Genomic DNA, 23,667 nt, shown 5'->3' with positions numbered 1-23,667 from the left:
TGGTTTATATAGAAAATAATGATCCTTTTAAAGGGAGAGTTCACCCCAAAATTAAAAGTACATATTTTTCTTTGGGACTTTAGTATTATTTATCCATCTAGATATTTTGGTGTGAGTTGCAGAGTTTTGGAAAAATCTGTTTTGGCAATTTGGAATCTTTTTATTTTCTACAATTTCTGAAATGTTTAAGAAATATCAGCTTTAAAGATGTCTGCCTTCTCTCCAGTATAATGGGCTAAATGGCACTCGGCTTGTGGTGCTTAAAGAGCCAAAAAAAAACAAAAACAAAAAACATTTGAAAAATTCAAAACCAGTGTCTCTTTCCAAAAATCATGACCTGGTTACTCAAGATAATCCACAGATCTTGTGAGCTGAACTACTTTTTAGTAGGAAGAAAGAAGTTAAATTTCTAAAGAAGTGCTCGTAGATTCTGCTGCAGAAAGAAAGTAGTTCCTACAAGAAAAACAAAGTCTATTGAGGTCTAGGTCATGATTTCTTTAAAGACACACTGATTTTGAACATTTTAAATGTATTTTTTTGGTGCTTTGAGCACCACAAGCCGAGTGTCATTCAGTTCCTTTATGCTGGAGAGACGGCAGACGTCTCTGTGGCTGATGTCTACAAAACTCTGCAACTCACACCAAAAAAATCCAGATGGAATTCTTTAGAAAACACTACTGTAGTACCACATTAAAATACCAAAATCTCATTCCGTGATAAAGATTATATATTATGTGTGATTAAATAGTGTCTGTTTCAGTAGCAGCAAATATTGATGAATCCCAGAAAAGGAGTGAAGGATGAACATTGTTTGATATGAGGACAGATGCTCTCAGTTTCAGCACTCTGCTGAATTGGTGCATGTTTATACCCTGCAGTGTATTAATAGCTGACTACATGATCCTATTATAAATAGCTACACCTTCACAGTCTCATCTGAATAAAAGGCATCATGGAGCACTAATAAGGTGATTCATCACCAGGAGTCAAAGAAAAGGAGGGATAGAGGAAGAAGCAGGGAGATGAAGGGAGAGTGTAAAAGAAGAGAGGAGGGAGGGAGGGAGTAGAGTAGAGAGGGAGGCAGGCGCTTTGGGCGTGTGTGTGTGTGTGTGTGTGAGCATGCGTATACATTATAGAGAAACCTGATGGTTGCCTTCCCCTCACTTGAACTCAGTCCTCACATGAAGGAAGAGCCTCAGGACCTTTACCTTCCACTCTTTTCTATCACTCCATCTCTCTCCCTCCTCTCCATCCGTCTCCCCCTCTAGTTTAACGTACCTTTGTCCTGTCCGTCACCATGCTGCTGCTCTACAACTGTTTCCTCTCTCTCCTAGAATCGATCTACCGCCGCGGGGCCAGAAGATGGAGGAAACTCTACCGAGTCAACGGACACCTCTTCCAGGCCAAGCGCTTTAACAGGGTGAGTGTCTCCAAACCTTAATAATACACATCCCAGCTGGGGAGTACATGCATTAATGCCTGAACAATGCTTCAGTTAATTGAGCCTGTGTTCACTGGGAATACTGGAATTATAACAAACTTGGTGTCACTGGGAGACACAAGAAGTTTTTAAAATGATATTAGACCCTTGCTTTTTTATAAGGTGAAAGAGTTTTTGAGATGTTTTAATGCTTACTGGAATTGTTTGTCCAATTTTGAACATGCTAAACAATATCAGGGTGCTATGAATGAGCTGAACAGTCTGACTTTTAGGGCTGCAACTAACCAATCAGTCGATTCATTGTTTGGTCAATCAGTGTTTTTCAAAGCCCAAGATGTCGTCCTCAGATGTCTTGTTTTGTCCACAACCCAAAGATCTCTGAGCCAGAAAAGTTTGACATTTAATAAGCTGACATTAGATAGTTTTTTTTTTTTTGATTGAATGATTCAAACTGCTTAATTGATTAATTATTTTTTTAAATAAATTTTCTTGATTAATCAAGTAGTTGTCTGGTCCATAAAATGTAAGAAAATGTCAATCAGTGTTTCCTAAAGTCCAAGATGACGTCCTCAAATGTCTTGTGTCAATAATCCAAATATATATTAAGTTTACTGTCAGAGAGGAGTAAAGAAACCAGAAAATATTCACATTTGAGAGGCTGAAATCAGAGAATTTGGACCTTTTCTAATTAAAAAATGACTCGGAAGAATTTGTTGATATCTAACTATCAAAATTGTTGCTGATTAATTCAGTATCATCATTGCAGTTCGACTATAAACACTACAGTGAGTCATGTATCTGTGCCATAAGCGCCGTTTACGGTCGACACAGACGCAGTTAGCATTTGTTAGCAGCAGTTGACATTTGTCACTTGAAACAACAACCTGCATTGATCCCACCCACAGACATTTTTGTTTGGAATGGATTCTAGCTTTGGCACAGAAAGATGACTTTCCCATTCTTAATCCAGTTTACAAAGCTCTGATTGTGTGGGTTGGTTGAGCTACTAAAAGGACCTAATTGAATCATTTAAAAAAAAAAATCTGAGGTATTGGCAAAGATTCACAGCCTTTAAACAGGCTACTGTGTTTAGTCAAGAAGCTGTAAAAGAAAATGGTGTTGGAGCACAGAAATTCTTTTTTTTACCTTGGAAAAAGTAAAAAACAAAAACAAAAAAACTTAAGATCTGGTTTTTCAACCTCATCTCATGGTATTCACCAGCACGTGGTGATAAAGAAAATGAGGATTTAAAAAGTTTTCTGAAGTGTTCAAAATGGATAACAAAGTTGCTGTTGTTCACATGTGCATGCATATCATCTGAGCTGGATGTGTGTTGTATGACAATGTGTGGCATGCAGGAGACTTGGATTTCACCAGACAAGGTTGGAAGTGTGATATGTAATTTAGGGGCATGTTCACATCAGCCAAAACCCTGGAGTGTTTACCCCCTTGGTAGGGTTTGTTTGTAGTGGTGTGCATACCGTACTCAGGCTCCATTCTGGACCGAACAACCGTTGTCTGCTCTGCCTTGGACCACTGGAGCAGTTCATTTCTGGTGTGCCAACACCATTCCAGCCAATCACAGAAGTGTACCATTGTATGTGTCATTTCACTGGTAAAAAAAACTGATCAAAACAAGACTTCCTGTTTTGGTAACAGGTGAACTATAGTGAATTTGCAACCAAAATGTGGACAAACCTGGATTCACAACAAAGTGAATGTCTGCATTATTAACAGTATTTAATCCTTACGAAATGTGTTTTTCTCTTAAGTCTGTTGATATACAGTCAACACCAACATGATGTCTGATATCCAGGTAGAAATTGGGCTGTTTGTTGTCTTTTCTTTTCTTTTTTTTTTTTTTATACCTGCCGACTGTATTTCCACCACATGATTTGTGTTTGACCATTTGAGTTTGGTCAACCAGACCAGCTGTAAAATTGAAACAATGCATCATCCTTGCATTTGTTCGATTCAGGAGCCCTAAGAAACTCAAACAACACATACGCTGCTAAACTGAACACAATTTCAGAGTTTGTTAGTGACTGCAGATGCCCTGCGGTCGTCAAGTCCTTCTGCAGTGTGTCTGAGTAGCATCTGTTCCAGTCAGCCACTGGCTCATGATGATCATTTCCAGTTCAGGAAACAGTCACTTACTTTTATTTAATAAACTACCCATAACCATAAATTTCCCTAAACCCACACTTCTAGACAGTGCTTCTTGTGCAGAGTTTGGATGTCTTTCTGTGTGGACTAAACTGTACAGTATGTCATAAACATACTGCAGATAAATTATATATGACAGGTAATCAAGTCACCGCTGCAGCTAAGCTATCTGGATATTGATGCATAATTCATGGTGTCCTAGTTATGGCTTGTTTAGCAGTTGTCTCATCTTAGCTCTCAGCTCAGTGCTACTCTCTCTCTCTCTCTCACACACACACACACACACACACACACACACACACACACACACACACGTACCTGAATGCATATTTGGGCTTTCATCATCTCTCTGCCAAGATGTTAAAGAGCTCTAGCTGCTCAGCCTGCTTGTCTGAGACAGAACTTAAAGCATTTAAAGTGTTCATATTCTGTAATGCACAGTGGTCATTCTGGAAGGCAGAGGAAGAAAGACATTAATGCTGTTTCAATCAGGCCTCAAGTACCAACAGTAATGTGTTTTCTCTGAAGAGGAAGAAACGAGATCAGGTTCTACTCCTGCTAGAACACAGTCTTTACCTGTGAGCTGTGGCCTCTACCTTTGTGATGCTATTAGCTTTGGTCAGATCATATTGTTGTATGAAATGTTTCTGTCGTTTGTTTAAAAGTCTGACATTTAAGCAGCAAGTTACACACAAGTTCTCTCTCCCAACTCTTCAAATGCAGCAGTGTGGTCAGTGGCCCTACATTTCCAACAATAACACTGTAGGTAACTCTCTAATATCAATTTTGCACATGCAGGGCTCTGTCATGTTATAGTGCGTATTACATACGCAATGTTTGTGTGGACAAAATAAAGCTCGCTGAGACACGATTAACGTTCTGAAATGATCACAAGTAGTGTTGTTCAAACTACTTGATTTAGGTTTAGGAAAGGTCATGGTTTAGGTTAAAACAAGTAAGTTAACTTAGCTTAAATTAATATCCATGACTTACATGACTTAAAAAGAAGCCAATATTTGTTTCACACAGGATGCAAACCCTGGTCTCCTGTGTGAAAGTCCTGTGTTTGTGTGACCCATCCACCCCACGTCCTTCATATGGTGACTTTCTCGCCCGACCAACACTGGACTTTTTTTGACTGAAGCAGTAAACTTTAACTGGTATTTTTAATAATTAAAATCAATCTGTATTATGCTCTGTCAAAAAAACTTTTCATATAGGCACTTCTCGGACAACATATATGTCACTACTGATATAGACTGATATAGCTGTGGGGCCAATATTGGTGATATCAGTTAAATGATCGGTCGGCCTCTACTTTGTACTACATTACCTGCAGGGCTGGGTATCATTTAAAAATTACAATACCTATACTACTTAATACATATATACTTATACCTGTATAATACTATATATGCTAAAAGTGATACTGACACTAAGTACTTCATTTGATACCTTTTTTTAAAAAATAAATAAATAAATATCCACCACGTGAATGGAAGCATTCTTGATTTCCTTTTATTTTCATCAGACACTACAGGCACGTAGCATAGCTATACTTTTGAATGTTTTGGTGATATCTCAGCACATTGAAATGCCAGCTCCATCAAATACACTAACGCTTCAACAATTAATCAATTAGGAATCGATTCTCAAAGTAATTAGTTGAATTAGTTATGGATTTCATAAACGATGAATTGGTTTGCGTAATTTTTTTAAAAGAAAAAAGTCATAATTCTCTGATTCTAGCTTCTTAAATGTCCTATTTTATGGTTTCTTTACTCCTTTATGAAAATAAACTAAATATTATTTAGGCTGTGAGAAAACCAAGACATTTGAGGATGCCATCTTGGGCTTTTGGAAACACTGATTGATGATTCTGTCTGACATTTTATAGACCAAACAGTGAATCGATTAATCAAGAAAATAATTGAAAGACTGATCATAAGTGTGTACAAAAAAGATGAAATGAAAATGTGAGAACTTTTACTTGGTACTTGTTTATTTCAGTTGATAGCTTAAAGGTACACCGCCCTAGTCACCTGACTTCAACATAACGCTGGAGGGATGCTGGAGGGATGCCTCTGCAAAGAACACTAGAGGGGTACCTACAGTGTCATAGTTTGAAGCAAAGGGACAACAGACCAAGCTGCTGTATTTGATATGCTGGGAGCAAGAATAGGCTGCAAATACACATAAGTCAGAATTCTGTCGTTTCCCTGAGATCAAAATTAATTTTTCGAGGTAGCTTTCAGATAAACAGCCAGTTCAAGAAAATGCACTGTACAGTTCAGTCAGCATATAAGAATCTGAGATGTAAAGTGAATACCTCAAAGGTCGGGACGCTTCAGAATCATAGCAGGGGTTAGAAATTCACATTCTTCTTGACATACTTGTAAGTTTTTAAAGACAGGTAGAATACAGTGCGGGGACATTTTAAAAATAAATAGAATGGATTTCATCTTCTCTATTGTCACTGTTACCATTTTCCTGGTTAGTAAATCAGCTCACGGTATGAATTCACTTCCCATGGGTGCTATGGTCTTAATGTTGAGGCAGAAAGTGGATAAGCTTAGTGCATCATGCTGACACTGCACTTTGCTAACCCTTGATGTGGTCATTACAAGTGATGCACTGTGGAGCCTGACTTATTCAATACAAGACATGTAGATATATAGTTGTACATTAGTACTGAACCTCCTGAACCAAACACTCATCATAATGCCTGGACTCACTGTTACTTTATGCTGCTTAGATGTCCTAACTCCAGTTTAACTGATCATTCTCAACCCAGTCTCCTACAAAGTATACTGTACATACCACTAATTGACATGCCAAATATTTCAGAGCAAACATGATTCCTGCTTTTTTTTTTTTCAACACGATCTCTCATGCCTAACTCACCAAATACAGCAGCTTGGTCAGTGGCCCTAAGCTACAAACTATGACACATCACAACATCTCCCTGGTCAAATTAGCAAACATGCAACATAAATCCAAATAAATCTCGCTGAGACATGTGGACAACGTGGAACAGTCGCAGTGTGGTTAGGGTTAGACGCCAAAACTACTTGTTTAGGTAAAAGAAAAGATCATGGTTTGGTATCTAACTTGCACAAGTTAAGTTATGTAGCTTAAGTTATGTACATTATGTAAGTGAAAAATAAGGTAATGTTAAGTTTCACACAGGACACAAACCTCAGCCTCCTGAGTGAAAGTCCTGTGTTTGTTTGACTCATCCATCCACCCCACATCCTTCATACGCAGACTTTCTCACCATTAATATCATATAGCCAGACTTTGCCGGCACATCAGAATGTGCACACTGGAGGGGCTTCTCCAGAAATGATGCTAGGTACTAAGGTTGTCATACGTATCAGTAGCAATGCTTCAATACTTCTCAAAACCACATTGTTTAAAATAACATAATAACAACATTCAATAGTTTTGAAAGTTCTGAAGCTATAAAAAAAAGTAAAGCTCAAATTAAAGTGTTTATCGAAAATATATGTTTGTCCAAGCTCAAGGTGATGTCCTCAAATGTCTTGTTTTGTCCAAAACCCACATATTCAGTGTACTTTAATTTTCTTGAAAACAATCTCAAACTGATTAATCAATAATCAAAATGGTTGCCAATTAATTTAATAGTTGACAACTCACATCAATTAATTATTGAAGCTCTATATCCAAGCACTCATTCAAGACTTCATTTCAGTCTTTAGTGAGCAGTTTCATGGAGGAACTGCTTTTGTCTAGTAGAAAGAAAGTAGTTCTGGTGGATTCGAAAGTAGTTCCAGTAGAATTTGCTGCAGAAAGAAAGTAGTTCCTACATGAAACTGCTCACCACAAAATCTGTGGATTATCTTGAGTAACCAGGTCTTGATTTCTGGAGAAATACATTTGAATGTTGTATTTTCAGGTTTGGTTTTTTGGGGGATTTCAAGCACCACAAGAAATAAATTTGCCATTTAGTTCAATTGCATTAGAGAGAAGACAGACATCTCTAAAGCTCAGATCCAAATGGTTTCAGAGATTGTTGGAAATGAAAATAAATGTTTTAGTAACATTTAACAGATTTTTTTTTTCAATTTGAAGTTCCAAATTTATAAAACAGATTTTCTAATGCAAAATAGTTGTGAATTTCAGGAGACAGGGTTGTAATTTTTCCTTGGATATTGTTTTATTCTAAATTCACAGCTCAGCAGTCAGTGTTTGTATTGTTAACCAGTTGGCATTCAGGCTAGAATTTCTCTGACTGTTGTTGCTATGCCAGCTTCCAGGCTGCTGGTTGGTTCACTATGTTGTCCTCAGCATATAAATAAGCCAAGGAGAAGTAGGTCAGGTTTCTCCTCCCTTCTCTCACTCCATCCCTCTCAGTTTCTACACGTCTGTCTCCGTCTCTCTCCTCCCTCCTCTCCATCCCACTCCATCTCCCCCTGATGTTGCAGTGGAGAAAGCTGCTTTGTGGATCCCTCCCATTAGACATAATGGACTCTCTTTGGATTCTGTCTCCCACGTGACGAAGTAGAATTCAGTCATCCCGGCTGGCCCTCTGCCTTGCAGGCGATCTACTGACACCAGCCTCTCATGGTACAAGACCAAAATCCAAAAACATCCAAACAAAAAGGAGAGTCATGCTGGTTCAAGCAGGCGACTGAGGGCTGAGAGGGAAGAGTTCATTTCTATCTCTGACTAAAGAGATGTGTTATCAGAGGGAGAGCGGAAGTGAGGCGGATGCACGCAAACATTTAATATCTACTGATGTTGAGGACACTCACATATTTATCTTTAGATGTTCTGTTAACACAGATGTGTGCTGTAGAGACACAGGACTGTTTGTTCTAATTGATTGTTTAAAAGTTATCATTATTATTATAGCTGTGAGGCTTTAGGGCAGTGTTGGTCCTCCACTTTGGTCCAGACTGAAATATCTTAACAAATATCAGATGGGTTGAAGTGAAAGTTTATACAAACGTTGATCCCCTGACATTTCACATTGCACCATCATCAGGTCACATCATCAGTTTTTTTCATTTGACTTACCAGATGTTACCAAATGACTCACTGACACTGTTTTGCAGGATCACTGTTGCTGATCCTGGGCTTTGCGCTGCCCAAGATTCAGACACTTGTGATTGGTTTAAAGAAATGCAAACAAGCCAGAGTGTTCTCCAGCACTGTGGAGACAGATCTGGCTGAGCAAAGCTACAGCTTGTCCAACGCGTTCCAGCTCCCATCATCCTCAGCTTTATTTTGTGTTCAGTGCTAATTAGCAAATGTGAATATATCTTGAAATTAATCTGCATTCCCCTCAATCCTGTGATTCTCAAATAACATTAGTACTACCATCTCTTAAATTAAAAAAATAAAATAGGGCTTTTCATTCATTTCATTTTCATTTCCAGTAAATACATCATTTCTTTTCCCTAAAACTGACACATCCTGCCCAAAGTGAAATTCCGATATAAAACACCACTGTGTGTGTACTGGCAAGGAAGGAGTATCAGTCCCCTGCACTTTGAAGGGGATTTAGGGGGAAGTTATTTTGGTGGTTTGAGGTACAGAAGCATGGCTCTGGGACATTTTGGTCTAACATTAGAGTTGTTTTTTAATCAAACCTCTAGCAGGTAAATGCCTCTAGTTTCTTGAAATTTTGAAAGCCACTTGCAAAGTACTGACTGATTAAGCTGTGTAACACAGTGCTTAACAGTTTGTGTAGTTGTGTTTAGTGCTAGGTGTCAAATACTAGCATGCTAACACACTGAAGTAAAATGATCAACCTAGTGCATGTTAGCAATGTAATTGTGAACATTTTAGCAGGTTGACATTAGCATTTAACACAAATCACCACTGTGCCTAAGTGCATGTCATCAGAGATTCTAGCATGGCTGTTGTTACTCATTAAAAATAAAATGACTAAACTGATTAAAGTTGGCACAGTGGTCCACCTCCACAAAATCACAGATTCTGTGCACACCACAGAAGAAGTTATAGTATCCATTTGCTCTGCACATTTGGGTTGATTAGTAGATGTTGAATTCATGTTAATCTCCTTGGCTTTTTGTGTTGATGTTGTGTAATGACTGTGTAATGAAATAGAAGATTTCATTTTTAGGGCCCAAATAATTTTAGTGTTGGGCCAGATTTGGTCCTCAGGCCATTATTTGCTCACCACAAGCATTTGAGTGTGTGACTTTGAGCTAAGGTGCCATGGTTCTGTGGATTCTATGGATGTTGTGTTGGGCTGTGATGGTAATATATTTGGTTGATACACATTGTTGTATCTTGTTATCTTTTCATCACACAGATTGCTGCAGATGTCATTGGTCAGTTTGCTCTGATGAGCTGTGTTTGTCAGAGGTGAATCAGACAGCACATCATTTCTCAGCATATTAGGCCGGTCAGTTTCCAGGCACTCATACTGTATGATCTGTAATGCTGCCTGCTGCGCTGCAGGGAGGACTCTCAATCGATAAAAGCCTTTCTCATCTACTCATCCCTTTATTCCCAAGCTGCAGGACCCTGGACCTCCACAATCAGCGCTTCCCCATGGCAAACACAGCTACAGAGAGGATGCACTCTTCATCTCTGGTTTTAGTCTGATGGCTGCTATGCAGTACAGTTTGTCAGTTTCCAAAAAAATAAATAAATAAAACAAAATAGCCTAATTCTGTTATACCTGTTATCCTGGCTGATGGACTGTTCAGTTTTCCGCATGTCCTGAAAATGTGGTGAGGTCTTTTTATTACAAAACCTGACAGTGGTTAGGATGGAATATCACTGCATTACACATCCTGTCATATAGAAGACTCTTGACAGGAATGTTGTAAGTTCATGAATTCTCAGAGGGAAGCAGTGTGGGACTCTGGAATGACATCTCTCCTACAGAACTGAACAGTAGGGAGATGTCCAGCTGGGTCTACAATGTCTTGTCAAGAAATCTTTTATGGATGATCATCTGTGTTGTAAATTCGACACAACAATAATGAGGACTTGTACAAATGTCTGTTGAGTAAAAAACTGTCTCCCAGTAAGTCAGAATTCCTGGTGCTTCCTGAACTCTTCTTCAGGAATTATTGGCTTAACAAAGCTGGAAAACAGTGTTGTCTGTGATTCGCTTCTCTAGATCTTAAACCTCAGCATGCTGAAAATAAGAGAAGTAGTTTCATCAAACACTTCAGCCTTTTAAGTAAAAATATCTTTGTGCTGATGCAACAATGTACAACTTGGCTGTGTTCAAAGAACTAATTCAACTTGAGGCGTGTTTAATTGTATCTAGCCATATATTAGCAACCAACAGGTAGTATCTAGTAGAAGGTACAGTATCATTATCAGTGTTTAGTATATACAGGTTATCAGCATGATGGCTAATTCAATCAAAAGTTATTTAGTCAACAAAAGAAAATCTAAAAGAAAATTGTAAGTTGATTTATTGGCTGGGTCAGGTCTCCATCAGTTTTACATAAATATGAAATATAATGACTTTGTAGGATGAATTAGAATGGAATATTGTACATGTCAAATATAAATATATTCAAGGTCCCCAGAGGATTGCTGCTGGTACATTTTTAGATCCCTGTCTTTTTCTCTAGCACCGGCTTTCCAAAATTTCACTTTGTCCAGTCTTTGGTTTGTGACCACTGCATTCAAAACTAGAGACATAAGTGCTGCAGGGGTGATGTGTTTTTGTAGGCCAACCCAGAAGTCAGCATCGCTCTGGTTCCCTTCACAGAAGGCCAACTGGATCTTTTTTTAATGGACTTTTGATTAGTGCAGAAAATAAACTGTGGTGAATATAAGTTTAAGATATTTTTTTTGTCAAGCAAGATAATCTTCACAATTGAACACCGCTTTTATGATTTTTGAAGTGCAAATGGAATCGCCAGAAGAAAAAAGTTAAAGTGTGATGACATTTTATGTCCTCAAAGACCTTTGTAGTCTCATTTAGCCACTTGTTAGCAGCCGCCCAAAAGTTTCAAAATTGGCAAGTGGGGTATTTACTGGCATGTTTTATGTTGTAGAACAAAACATGAAAATCTCTAAAGCTTGTTAACCACAGACCTTATTTCTGGCAACAAACCAAAAACCCATTCTAAAACCCCACAGACTTAGAGACAAAGAAACCAGAGTTGCTAATATGCTAACTCATTTACAGCTTTTAGGTCCCATTTCTGAGGTACTCTATTTGTGTTATGTGTTAATTAGCAAATGTTAGCCTGTCAACATGCTAAACTGATACAATGAACATGGTAAACCTTAGCTTATACCTGCTAAATATTACCATATTAGCACTGTCACTATGAAGGTAACTAATGAATGTAAGCATGCTGATGTTGGGCACCACTTTGACCAACTATAACTTAAAAGTCCAGTGAGGGCAGAATATGGCAGGAATGCAATTTAATATTTATACGTTAATGTGTAATCACCTGAAAATAGGAATTGTTGGGGTTTTTTTACCTTATAATGAGACGGTTATTACAACAGAGGGTGTGGGTCCTCTTCCACGAAGGCTGCCATGTTGAACTTGCTCTATAGTTTTGTGGATATCATAGTTTTAATTACATGCTTGGAAGGTGAGGGTGAGTCAAGCAATATTCAACTGGTTGTGATCTATAACCTCACCACTAGATACCACTAAATCCTACACACTGGTCCTTTAACAGAGGTGTCCATGGCTATAGACTCTTATTTAGAGGGCCTCTGCTATGCTTATAGATCTCTGATTAAAAATGTGCTTGAAGAGAACCTCAGAAAAGTGTTGAGACTGAGTGTCTTCTAAGGAGTAGAAGGCATAACTAATAATACACCCTGGTGTTTTCTGGCCTGACGCTGTGACAGACAATCATCTTTTCACTTCACGCTGCTGAGTCCTCTCAGGTTGTGTGTGCGGTGTAGGGAAGAGTGCAGAGAACGAGGCAAAAGATTGTGATTAATTCATAAGTGTACGCCTTAACCTCTATGTAGAGTCAGATTAGACAGACTGAAGGAAACCTTTGAAGTCTCACTGAAGCATTTCTATGGCAACAGAGCACTGACTGGGGTTCTTTGTTCTTTACACTGTCAGCATGCACACCCAGTGAATGAATGTTGTCGAAACACACACACACACACACACACACACTTGGCATCGTAAGTATTTAGTCTTCAGTGAGACGTTTGGTGACAGATTTGTTGATGTTCCGGGACACTGAGCTACGAACTTAACATCCTTTAGTACTAATATAAGTACCGAGGCTGAAAAGGCTTAGAGACCACCGAAAAAATAACCACAAAAAAAAAGAAGCAGTCACACTCTGGAGACTATGTTATGTAACAGAGAGTGAACGTAAGTCTCAGCTTGACAATGAATATATGTGAAGGAAGGAGCCTGAGCCCCACACCAGACATATGTGAAGTATAGAGCAGTGCAAACAAGTCAGAATACTAACGTCAACATCAAAATTATAGATTTTCATTTCAATCCACACAGACTCAATTATGATACAAAACCAACATGATTTTATAGAGTTTATAGATTTGTTTGGAAATGTCTAATTTTAATCTAATTTAATTCAACTTTCTTTGTTTAGTCCCAAATCATAAGTTATCTCAGGGCACTTCTTGAACAAAGCAGGTCTAGACTGTACTCTATAAATCCAATTGTTCCCACTAAGAGCAAGAACTGAGGCGATTGTGGCGAGGCAAACAGGCAGAAACCTCGAGCGATCCCCTCTTTATTAAAGGGGTCAGAACCAGGGGAGGGTGGAGGAGTTAGGAAAGAGGACATGCTGTAGCACAATGCAACTTTCAATTAAAGAATCAAAGTAATAATAATGGTAGCCATAGTGTAGTTTTATAGGTCTGTGAATTCCTAGTAGTAAAATTCCCTGGAAAGAATTCTTTAATTTTGCACTAATTATAATAAAAACAGAGACATTGTTCACTTGGTGCACTTCCAATGAATAATTCAGATTTTTAACCTAGTTTAATTATAGTAATAGAAATTGGAGCTGCTATTTTGGGGAAATTCCTCTCAAAATCAACAAATCTGCACAACTAACTGAACTTACTACTTCTGGCGCTTTGGCTTTTCTTCCCATCGGGTATAAATCTGACAGCATGGGCTGAGCTTGTGCCTCTACTATTAGACAGCCCACCCACTGTCTACTAATCATTATGCAACCCCTTCAATCCCCCCATTTACCACCTTACCACCAGCCAGTGGGTGGAGGAACCCTGTAAGCCTGGCTTCCTCAGAAACTCCCTTAGCACATCCAAGAAGTACAGAAGGGCCCTCTGGCTTACCAGCCTTACAAATGTTGTTCCTCTGCCTACCAAATAATTCAAATTAATTTATAAACTACTGTATTTGTATTAACAGTATATGGAGCTGTTATTTCAAGAAAACTCCTATAAAAATCAACAACTTTGCACAGATAACGAAAACTCCCTACAAGAAGAGTGTCAGAACTTTGTCTCGATTTCCCCTATTGAACATCAGATTATGTACCTCGTTCCAGAAAACCCTGAAATCATGCACACAAAATACAGCATGTGTGCTGCTTCAGGTACTGCTGGGCAAAGAAATACAATCTGGGTGGTCATAGATAGAGCACAAGTGTTTCCTACCTCTGAGGCTTTGCTGCCTGTCACACCTTCACTGATGCCATCAGGTCAGCTGCAGAGTTGTCAGCTGGGAGCCACTGATTTCCATATTGGAACATCTGGAGGTGATGGGGCAGTGGCTAGGACGTCCAGTAATATTATGAGACAGAATGTTACAGCTTTGAAAACTTTACAAAAAAAGATAAATTGAGGTAAACAGTATTAATCTTGCTGTGTGTGTGTGTGTGTGTGTGTGTGTGTGTGCGTGTGTGTGTGTGTGTGTCTGCACTTTTTCTTTTTTTGCACTAGCACCCCCACTCTTGGACTCAAGTCGGTCTGCAAATGGTCTTAAATGTATCAGGGGACTAAAAACACAGCTCCAAATGGAAGCTTTGCTGGATGTGTTAGCACACACTATTTTGCTATCATAATGACCATATCAACTTTATAAGGCTGTAAAATGTGAAGTGCATGTGATTTTTTTCCCCAAGTGGCCAAAGAGAAATCCTGACTAATCACCCTGGCATTGCCAGACCAGTTCAAAAATACTCATTAGTCTTGAACTTCTCAATTCATTTTCTGTTTCCAAGGGGTGTTATTGATGGGTGCAGGCCAAAATGCTTCTGGATCAGTGTTGGGCAAATTACTCTTACTTAGTTCTAATATTGAAGATACTGGAATTTCTCATTTTTATACAATACCTTGAAAAATATGAGAAAATATATATATATTCCTTTAGGAGGAGCCAAGCAAACTCAAAGTAATGACAATAATTCCACCTGTTGAAAGTCTGCCTCGTTACATCTCCTATATTTTCCATCCTTCATTTTCTAATCGCTACACTACTTATTACTGGCTAAAGTAATATTAGCACTGAGTAATGCATTATTGCCCAACACTGCTCTGGACACAATTGCATAGACCTACAACCAATCAGAGCAACAAAACCTGTGATGCAGCATAGTTGGTAAATTAAAGTTGCCAAAATCTGTCAAAAGTATGGTCGACATTTTCCTTATCTACATAAACTTTAAGTGCAGTTGTTTGTTCTTCTTTTAGAGAAAGTATACCATCCAGAGTGTTTAATACTGACATGAGCAAATGACATGATTCAACAGAAACCGTTCCACATCTGCAAGAGCCAAAATTCTTCAACATCTAGTAAGGTCAAACTCCTCAGTACAGACATTGTATCAAATGTTTCCTGTATTAGATCAATGGTTGTAATTGGTCCAACCAGATCCAGATCAATGGAGAACTGAGCAGGTGTGTTGGTGAGTAAACAGCGTTAGCTAACAGCTAATCATGTGTTTGGCTCATGTTTGAGTATCAGCTTTTATCAGTCTTATCTCACAGTTCATTGCCTCTTATAAATTCACACACAGCGCTGCAGTGGCAAAAAAGAGGTTGAGGAAGAGAGTGACACAGCTACAGAGAGAGAGAGAGAGAGAGAGAGAGAGAGAGAGAGAGAGAGAGAGAGAGAGAGAGAGAGAGAGAGAGAGAGAGAGAAGGGGGGAGAGGGAGGGATGAACGACAGTTCCCTGATAAACATTTTGCTTGTGTGGTCAGTGTCAGCCAGCAGTCAGACTGCTGTTTTATTTGCGGAGGCAGCAGTGAAGTCCCGCCTCTTACACTTTAAGTCATGTAAATGTGCCAGATTTAGTCATACAGGCTTATTTTCATCTGTAGTCCCTGGCAGGTTGTATATGTATATAAAAATAACCAAATAAAAGAAATAACATACAGAAGCACAGATAAAAGCTGACTGATGGCATGTCCATACAAGGGCTCATAACCATATACAGGAAGTACATGAGCAAAGACAGCAGCAGACAAGCACAAATAACAAAAAAGTGACATAACCATCAAACCAAAGCACATTAAAGAAAACATATGATACAAAAGAACATAAGCAGTGACATAAAACATAAGAAAACAAAGACAACAAAATATACTGAAGTGCTCAATGTATCAGTGAAAAATGTATGATTCAAATTTAGATCAGGAAATATCAACAAGGACAAAGACCTGGGCTAAGGATTTTCTACCAATTTTTGATATTTGTCTGTGAAGATTCTCATTCCTCTCATTCAAGCTACTTCTTCAGTTCTGACTGACTAGTTGGGAGTTTCAAGAGGTAAGAAGCGTCTTAGGTGAGAGGCGAAACATCTTCAAGAACCTTACCAAGTCCAGTTGCCTACGACAACCCTTTCTACGATACTTGACTTGTCAGTACCCAATGTTACACACACATTTTGGTTGGTATTAAAGAATTATTAAGGTTCAATACTCAGCCCTAATTAACAATGAATAGAAGAGGCCCAGAGAAGTGTTTCTGCATGAGAATGTGTAATAAATCTGATGTCTAACCTCAAGGGTTCTCTTGTAGCCTGTCACTGTACATCCATCACATTGTCAGTGCAGCCTGTTAATGAATGCTTGACCAATCAGTGATTGTGTCAGTTAAAAACTAACCTGTCAGTGTCTCCTGTCCTGTGTGTGTCTTACAGAAAGCCTACTGTGGCCACTGTAGTGAAAGGATATGGGGGCTGGGCAGGCAGGGCTACAAGTGTATCAACTGCAAACTGCTGGTCCATAAGCGCTGTCACAGACTCATCCCTCAGACCTGCCAAAGGCTTATGGTGAGTATTTCATCACGTCCTCAGCAGCAAACAGCACAGTTGCAGCCTGTCGTCTCCAACGCCAACACAGTCTCCCAGCATGCTGGCAAACTCAACATCAAGTTTACATGAATGATGAAGATTACATTCCCCTTCACTTTGACAAGAATTCTTTCATTTAGTTTTTGTCTTAGTCACTTACTGACAATTTTAGTGAGTTTAAGTCACATTTTAGTCTTATGTTGTTGTTTTGTTTTAGTTGAGATTAAGTCAGTGGAGCTCATTTTATTTAGTCATAATTTTGGTCAATATTTTAGTCTTAGTTTCAGTCACAATGTCAGTCTCTACTTTTAGTCACATTTTAGTCATAATCTTTTTTGCCACTTTAAATAGTTCACTTTATTCTGAACTGTTTATTCTTTATCTTTAAACAAAGTTCTTCCATAAATTGGATAGAGTGGATCTTAAATCAGTCATTTACCTCTCACTGTTGCATCAAACCCCTGCTAGTGTTCTAGCACTACTCATCCCAGTAGTGGGGTAGCTTGTAATAATGGAACTCCTTGACACTAACTCACATAATCTGTGATTAATCTGTGAATAGTTTCCTTGGTAGATACAGGTGTTGTGTATCAAAGTTTGAGAGTTCTAGTACAAACAACTTCTGAGTTGTTGTTGCTCAAACAAAATTTGTTACTATCATCCCAGGTCTCCCCTATCATATAAGAATGAATGCAAAAGTCATTATGATGTGTCAGTATCGGTTATCAGACACTGATAATGCACACACCTCATCTCACCTTCCCCTTCCAAACGTTTGTCTGGGCTGGCCTACTGTAGAAGCATGGCAGTGCAACATGGCGGCCTTCATGAGGCGTGAAGCTGTGCATGGGAAAAGTTAGCCTTTCAGGCAGAAATCTTTCTTCCAGAAAGCCTTTCTGACAAATAGTTATCATCTTTTCCTAAACCCAACATACTTTATTATTCTTGTTATTGCATGATGTTATTTTTTGTTATATTCTAATTCAGACATATTCTTCTAACAGATTTTCCTAGATCTTACACATTGGACCTTTAAATCTGAAGTGCCTTTCTGTTTTGTTTTGGACAGAAAAACATTTACCACTTTAAACAGACACAGTTCACCCCAAAATCTAGATGTTTTTTGGTGTGAGTTTCAGAGTTTTGGACATATTAGCCGTAGAGATGCCTGCCTTCTCTTCAATATAATTGGACTGAATAGCACTAGTCCTGCGGTGCTCAAAGCACAAAAAAGCACATTTGAAAAATTCAGAACCAGTGTCTCTTTCCAGAAATCATGACCTGGTTACTCAAGATAATCCACAGACCTTGTTGTGAGCAGCTTCATGGACAGTAAGAACTATTTTCTTTCTGTTAGAAAGAAAGTAGACTCTAAAGTAGTTCAAGTAGATTCCACAGAAAGAAAGTAGTTCCTACATGAAACTGCTCACAACAAGGTCTTGGGATTAATTTGAGCAAATTGGTGATGATTTCTGGAAAGAGACATTCTGCTGAGTTTTTCAAATGTATTTTTTGGCGTGTTGAACACCACAGGACTAGTGCCATCTAGTTCCAGTATATTGGAGAGAAGGCAGACATCTCTACGGATGATATCTCCAAAACTAGGCAAGCTGCACAAAAACAATATAGATGGATGAATAGCATTACAGGCCAGAGAAAAAAACATGATTTTCTGATTTTGTTTTGAACTGTCTCTTTAATATGACCATACAGTTTACCCTCAGCCTTTTCTTCAGTGTCTCTGTGAGTTAAATCTCACAGTTGCTGGCAGCATATATTTGTATTTATGAGAATCTAAGAAATGTTGTGTTCATGGCCCTGACAAAGTGCTGTGAGCTGTAGTAGAACAGACTCAAACACAACCCACTTTGAACATTTCCTGTTTGTCATTGTGGACCGTCTCTCTGCAGCTCATCCTCCCATTCTATTGAAATGAGGCATCATGTTTAGTGACAGTAATCCAGTTTGCTACATGTAATGAATCCATCTGACCACAAAGCAAGCATCTGACCAAACACAAAGAGCCTAAATTCAGCCCCTGTTGACCAAAATCCTGACTAGAAAATCAATGTAGCTCTGGTCCCTGGGTGAACTATCAGTGGTGGGAATTCTCCCTCTTGATCACGGCTTCAGCCTGGTATCTTCAGTTCCAGATAACTGACTTTGAGGCTTGATAAGATGAAATGATTGAATGCCTTTTCCAGTGAGACGGCCACATTGTCATTAGAGACATGGCTGTACATTAGCTGAAAGCACCTCCAAACACAGACTTTTCCTAAGTTCTTGCAAACACGATTCATGGTACCCTCTTTCAGGAGTGTAAAACCATGAGTGGACATTTCAGTGGATATTTGAGGGAATGTGCTGGGTTATATTTAGGTGGATTTTTCAATTTCTTTGTTCAGGATCCAGTCATGCCATCACAAGAGCCCCCTTCAGATGCCAAGAGTGAAGAGGTGGACCTTCCACCAGACGACACAGATGGGAGTAAGACACTGAAACCTTTTTCTTCTGGTTTTAACAAGGGAGCAGAATACTGCCATGTTACTGGGTTCAGTTTTCTCTCATGTCTAAGATGCGTAATATTTTACTTAAATCCACAAGAACAGTGTGGCAACTGTAAATGAAAAAAGTAACTCTGAGTCCAGTTAACTGTAAATGTTAATGTAAGGGATGAGCAGTTTAATAAAGAACAGCCAGAGAACGTCATGGTGAGGGATACTATTATAACATTATGATTTATTGATTATAATTCATGCATAATTCTATGGCTGCCCAGTTTAATCAGAGTGAAACATTTCTCATGTGTCTTTCTGTTTTGTTTTATACCTGTTAGAAAGAAAAGTTCTTTGGGTTTTGATCTACACTGTGTGGTACAGTGTGTACCATCTATTAAAAGGATACTCCTTTAGGCCTGGGTGTTGGTCTTAATACTTTTAAGGTATCAGTTGAAATAACCCCATACCAAATAGTATCAAAACTTATCCAGTCAAGCGATACCTGTATCGAGTCCTTGTGGTACCCACGTCTAGACTTAAAGACTATATGGTTTTGCTCGCAGCCAATCACTGCAGGTATTCTTCATAAACAAGAACCTCTGAAAAAAAGTATCGAATGTAGTACTCTACTGGTATTCATATCACTTTAAAGGTACTGCTGTTGGCACTGGTATCCTAATTTTTTTAATACCTAGCTCTACCAATGTGTATATAGATAAATACCTGGGGCCAGATGTGTGGACTCAAGTCAGTCTCAAGTCACAAATTTGGCCTCAGTCCCAACTTGACAAAATTAAAAAAAGACTTTCAACTTGGACTTCTTGGACATAATCGATACTTTCCCCCAAGCCCAAAGATTAAAAAGTTTGTCATCTAAAAAGTATGAATCCTGACATCAATTCATTTCCTTTCATTTCCTGACCACTCACTCCACTGAAATCAACAATTGTTAAAGCTGTTCTTTGTCAGCACATCAACACTTAATACCCCAGATCCACTGTTTGAACCGATCTAACAGCAACCAATCAAGTTGCAGGACAGAGAACAATGGAGAAATAACACTACATTATTGAGCTCCAGATGGAACAAATTCTTTCGTGACACATACAAAACTGAGGTGGTGAACAACACATGAATCACAGTTTGCAAAACACGTGTCATGTCAAAAATTATATTTGGAGACAACTTCCAACATCGTTCAACATTTGGTCAGAGCACATCATAACTTAGGAGTCGACACTCAAGAACTTGGGACTTGTTTCTATTTGGGACCTGAGCACAAAGACTTGAGACTTACTTGCCACTTGCATAACAATGACTTAGTCCCACCTCTGGCTGTGATACAAATACACTTACACACACTTACTTTGAGTGAAAGATTGAAAAGAGGATGAAATGAGATGGCTCATCTAAAGGGCTTTATACGTCAATTTTCAAATAAACGCATTAAGGGGGGCAACTCTGTGTGGAGTCATCCCTCGCTGACATCAAAATATCTTTTTTGAGAACTTCTGACTTTGTACAGCAGAAACACTGAAGGGTTTTACTACATCCACACTACATACTAAGTTTAAGTAGGGTTGTTTCAATACTGATACCAGGGTCCAAAATGCCTCAGATACAGCCTAAAATGCTGCATTGGGTACCTGCGAGTACACAAGTCTATGCACCGATCTGATATCAGGTAATTTAACAGCGCTGAAATGGGACCCTGCTGCTGGGAAGCAGTATTTCAGTCAATACCAATACAGTATGTCAAATTTAGTGATAACACAATAAAAACATATTCTACTGTACTGTGACAATACATACAATCATATTACATGAGTAATTGTCTTATTCTGTTATTTTTATTTTATAAAACTACTGCTACTGACTGCCATATTGTTTTTGTTTTGCAGTTCGTACATACATAATTCATTGTTAAAGACAATTCATTTTAGGTCATGGCTGGTTAATTTTATTTTATTGTGTTAAAGAATGAAAGCAGAAGTGCGTTACGTCAAAAGTAAGGTTGCAGATTGTGTGCATTTCCTTAATATTTTCGTTTTTTCACTATTATTCTCCTTTTTTTCATTTAAGTTAAAGTTTAAGTGCCTTTATCCAACTAATGGCTCTGCCAGAAAAATCAATGTCAAATGAAGCACAATTACTGCCATTTGTGTACTAGCAATTAATTATCGATTAATACATTTTTAAGTGGCTAAATTCTTAATTGTAATTAAACAATTAATGATTAGTGATCAACATCCCTAGTAATAGGAAAAACAAATTTTATACAGATAAAAAAATGATGTACACTTGAGATTTAGTACATTTTTTCATGTTCTAAATTTTCTGTCTTTTAAATATCGTGCCAAATATCATGTCCTGGAATTTTTATCGATCGTACTGTGACTTTCTGTTAGTGTTACATCCTTCACCATTGAGTACTGTTACTTGAATTTGCTTTGTGTCCACAACCTCCTCATCACATTTTAAGCACTGCAGCAGTGAAACCCAATGACAACAACAGCATCAAACGCACAAACAAACATGCATGACTTCACTCAGGTCCCATGAGTGTAAATTAGCAAAAAAAGAAATTTAAAGAAAAGAAAAAACAAAGGCCTGTGAATTGATCTACGAAGAGCTGTGACGGTGCAGTTTTCCTAAGTCGTCCAGTGAAGAACTGTTTGTCCTGTATTTGACATGTAACAGTACAGTCAAGTACTTGGCTACCAGAGTGGGATCAAGGAACCCTCTGGAGCTCGTGATGTAACTCCACGAGTCCCCCGACACATGAATAATAGAACGCTTACTTTGTTCAAAAGATTGACTTTAGACTCTGGGAGCTTCACCTCACAATGACCATCATCACTTATATAACTCTTATCTAACCACATTACTGCCTCTGATGGGATTCCATACAACACAGCTTTAAATCCTATGAAAAAGAAGGAAACTGTGAACTGATGTGAGTGTCTGTTTGGTTGGGGGTCCCTGATATGAGATGCTCTGAGAGCCCCTGTGGATTGACCTTGTTTGGTATTTCCTGTGGCTGGCTGGGATTCATTTTGTGTACTCTACCTCCCTCTACTGTCCAGACAAAGGAACATGTCAAATCTTGTCACATTGGAACAGTCTCCAAATGGTCATAACTCAGTGACTCTGTTTTCCTTTTGTTTTGTTTTTTTGCAGTATCGTTTTTACCGCACAACTGTACAGTGGATAAAACAGAAGATGCAGATACGGAGGTGAGAAGCGCTCTGAATTACTACAGAGTGTTGTTTGTAATTCATTTAATAGATTTAACAGAGTGAAATTTGTGGTTTGATTTTTTGGGGTATTATAGTTTGTTAATTTTTCAGAATTTGTGCTTAAAATCATTTTTCAAATCATCATCATTTTTAATTTTTTTTCCTTTATTCAACCAGGCAAGTCATTAAGAATAAATTCTTATTTTCAACAGCGGCCTGAAACTTGAACATAAAAAATTCAAGATCTGAACTTTACAAATGTATATTGAATATATCAGTGCACTCATGCCATTGCTACCTGTCGCACTTGTAGGACATCAAAGCAGTGGTGGATGGCATCGACGGCATTAAGCTGTCCCAGGGCCTGGCTCTCGGGCTGGGTGACTTCGACCTGATCCGAGTGATCGGGCGTGGCAGCTACGCCAAGGTCCTGCTGGTTCGACTAAAGAAGAACGAGCAGGTGTACGCCATGAAGGTGGTGAAGAAGGAGCTGGTCCACGATGACGAGGCGAGTACACCTAATGTTGGATGTCAAGGATGTGAGACAGGGGCAGGGAGGACAGGTACACAGACACGTGCAAGGTGACCGACCAAATCAGTTTGGAGAGTGTGGTCATGGATACACCAAATCACGGTGAACATAACTGTGTGAACAAAGGTGCATTAATTCATCTTCTTCTCTGCTGTTATCTCAGAATGCCAGACATCTCAATAACTACTCTTCATTTTGATGCTGAACTCATGTGGACTTGATACAAAAAACAGAGATAGTTAGACCCTCACAACTAGTATTAGTGTGCGTTAATGCACAGAACACATGCACCACATTGAGGACACATTCAGATCTGAATGCTCACACCACATTCAAAGGTGTTGTGGGCTACATGTGACCACATTCATTCAGCAGCGTGTAAGCAAGTGTGTCCTGAGCCACAGTGAAGAAAAGCCCACTCCACTGAAATCATTTAGTTCACTGTAATGTAAATGACTCCCTTTAAAAAAATCACACAACCTCAAAACTTTGTGGAACAGCTACAAAGTCTTAATCATTTGTGCCTTCTTGTTAATTCAGC

At 38.7% G+C, this 23,667-nt stretch overlaps 1 protein-coding gene across 1 annotated transcript in view; it reads left to right on the top strand.

The window, feature by feature from the left end:
- Positions 1-23,667, top strand: part of prkcz (protein kinase C, zeta) — a 180,103-nt gene that overhangs the window by 96,932 nt on the left and 59,504 nt on the right. The window contains exons 5-9 of the mRNA XM_084721862.1: positions 1,335-1,420; positions 16,705-16,836; positions 19,263-19,344; positions 22,536-22,591; positions 22,908-23,102. Coding sequence (XP_084577988.1) covers positions 1,335-1,420; positions 16,705-16,836; positions 19,263-19,344; positions 22,536-22,591; positions 22,908-23,102 — 551 coding nt within the window. The remainder of the gene's footprint in view (positions 1-1,334; positions 1,421-16,704; positions 16,837-19,262; positions 19,345-22,535; positions 22,592-22,907; positions 23,103-23,667) is intronic.

This window comes from Lutjanus erythropterus, chromosome 6 (genome assembly GCF_056507025.1).
Source record: "Lutjanus erythropterus isolate fLutEry1 chromosome 6, fLutEry1.hap2, whole genome shotgun sequence".
Taxonomy (NCBI): Eukaryota; Metazoa; Chordata; class Actinopteri; order Lutjaniformes; family Lutjanidae; genus Lutjanus; species Lutjanus erythropterus.
This window is presented reverse-complemented; position numbering and strand designations above follow the sequence as displayed.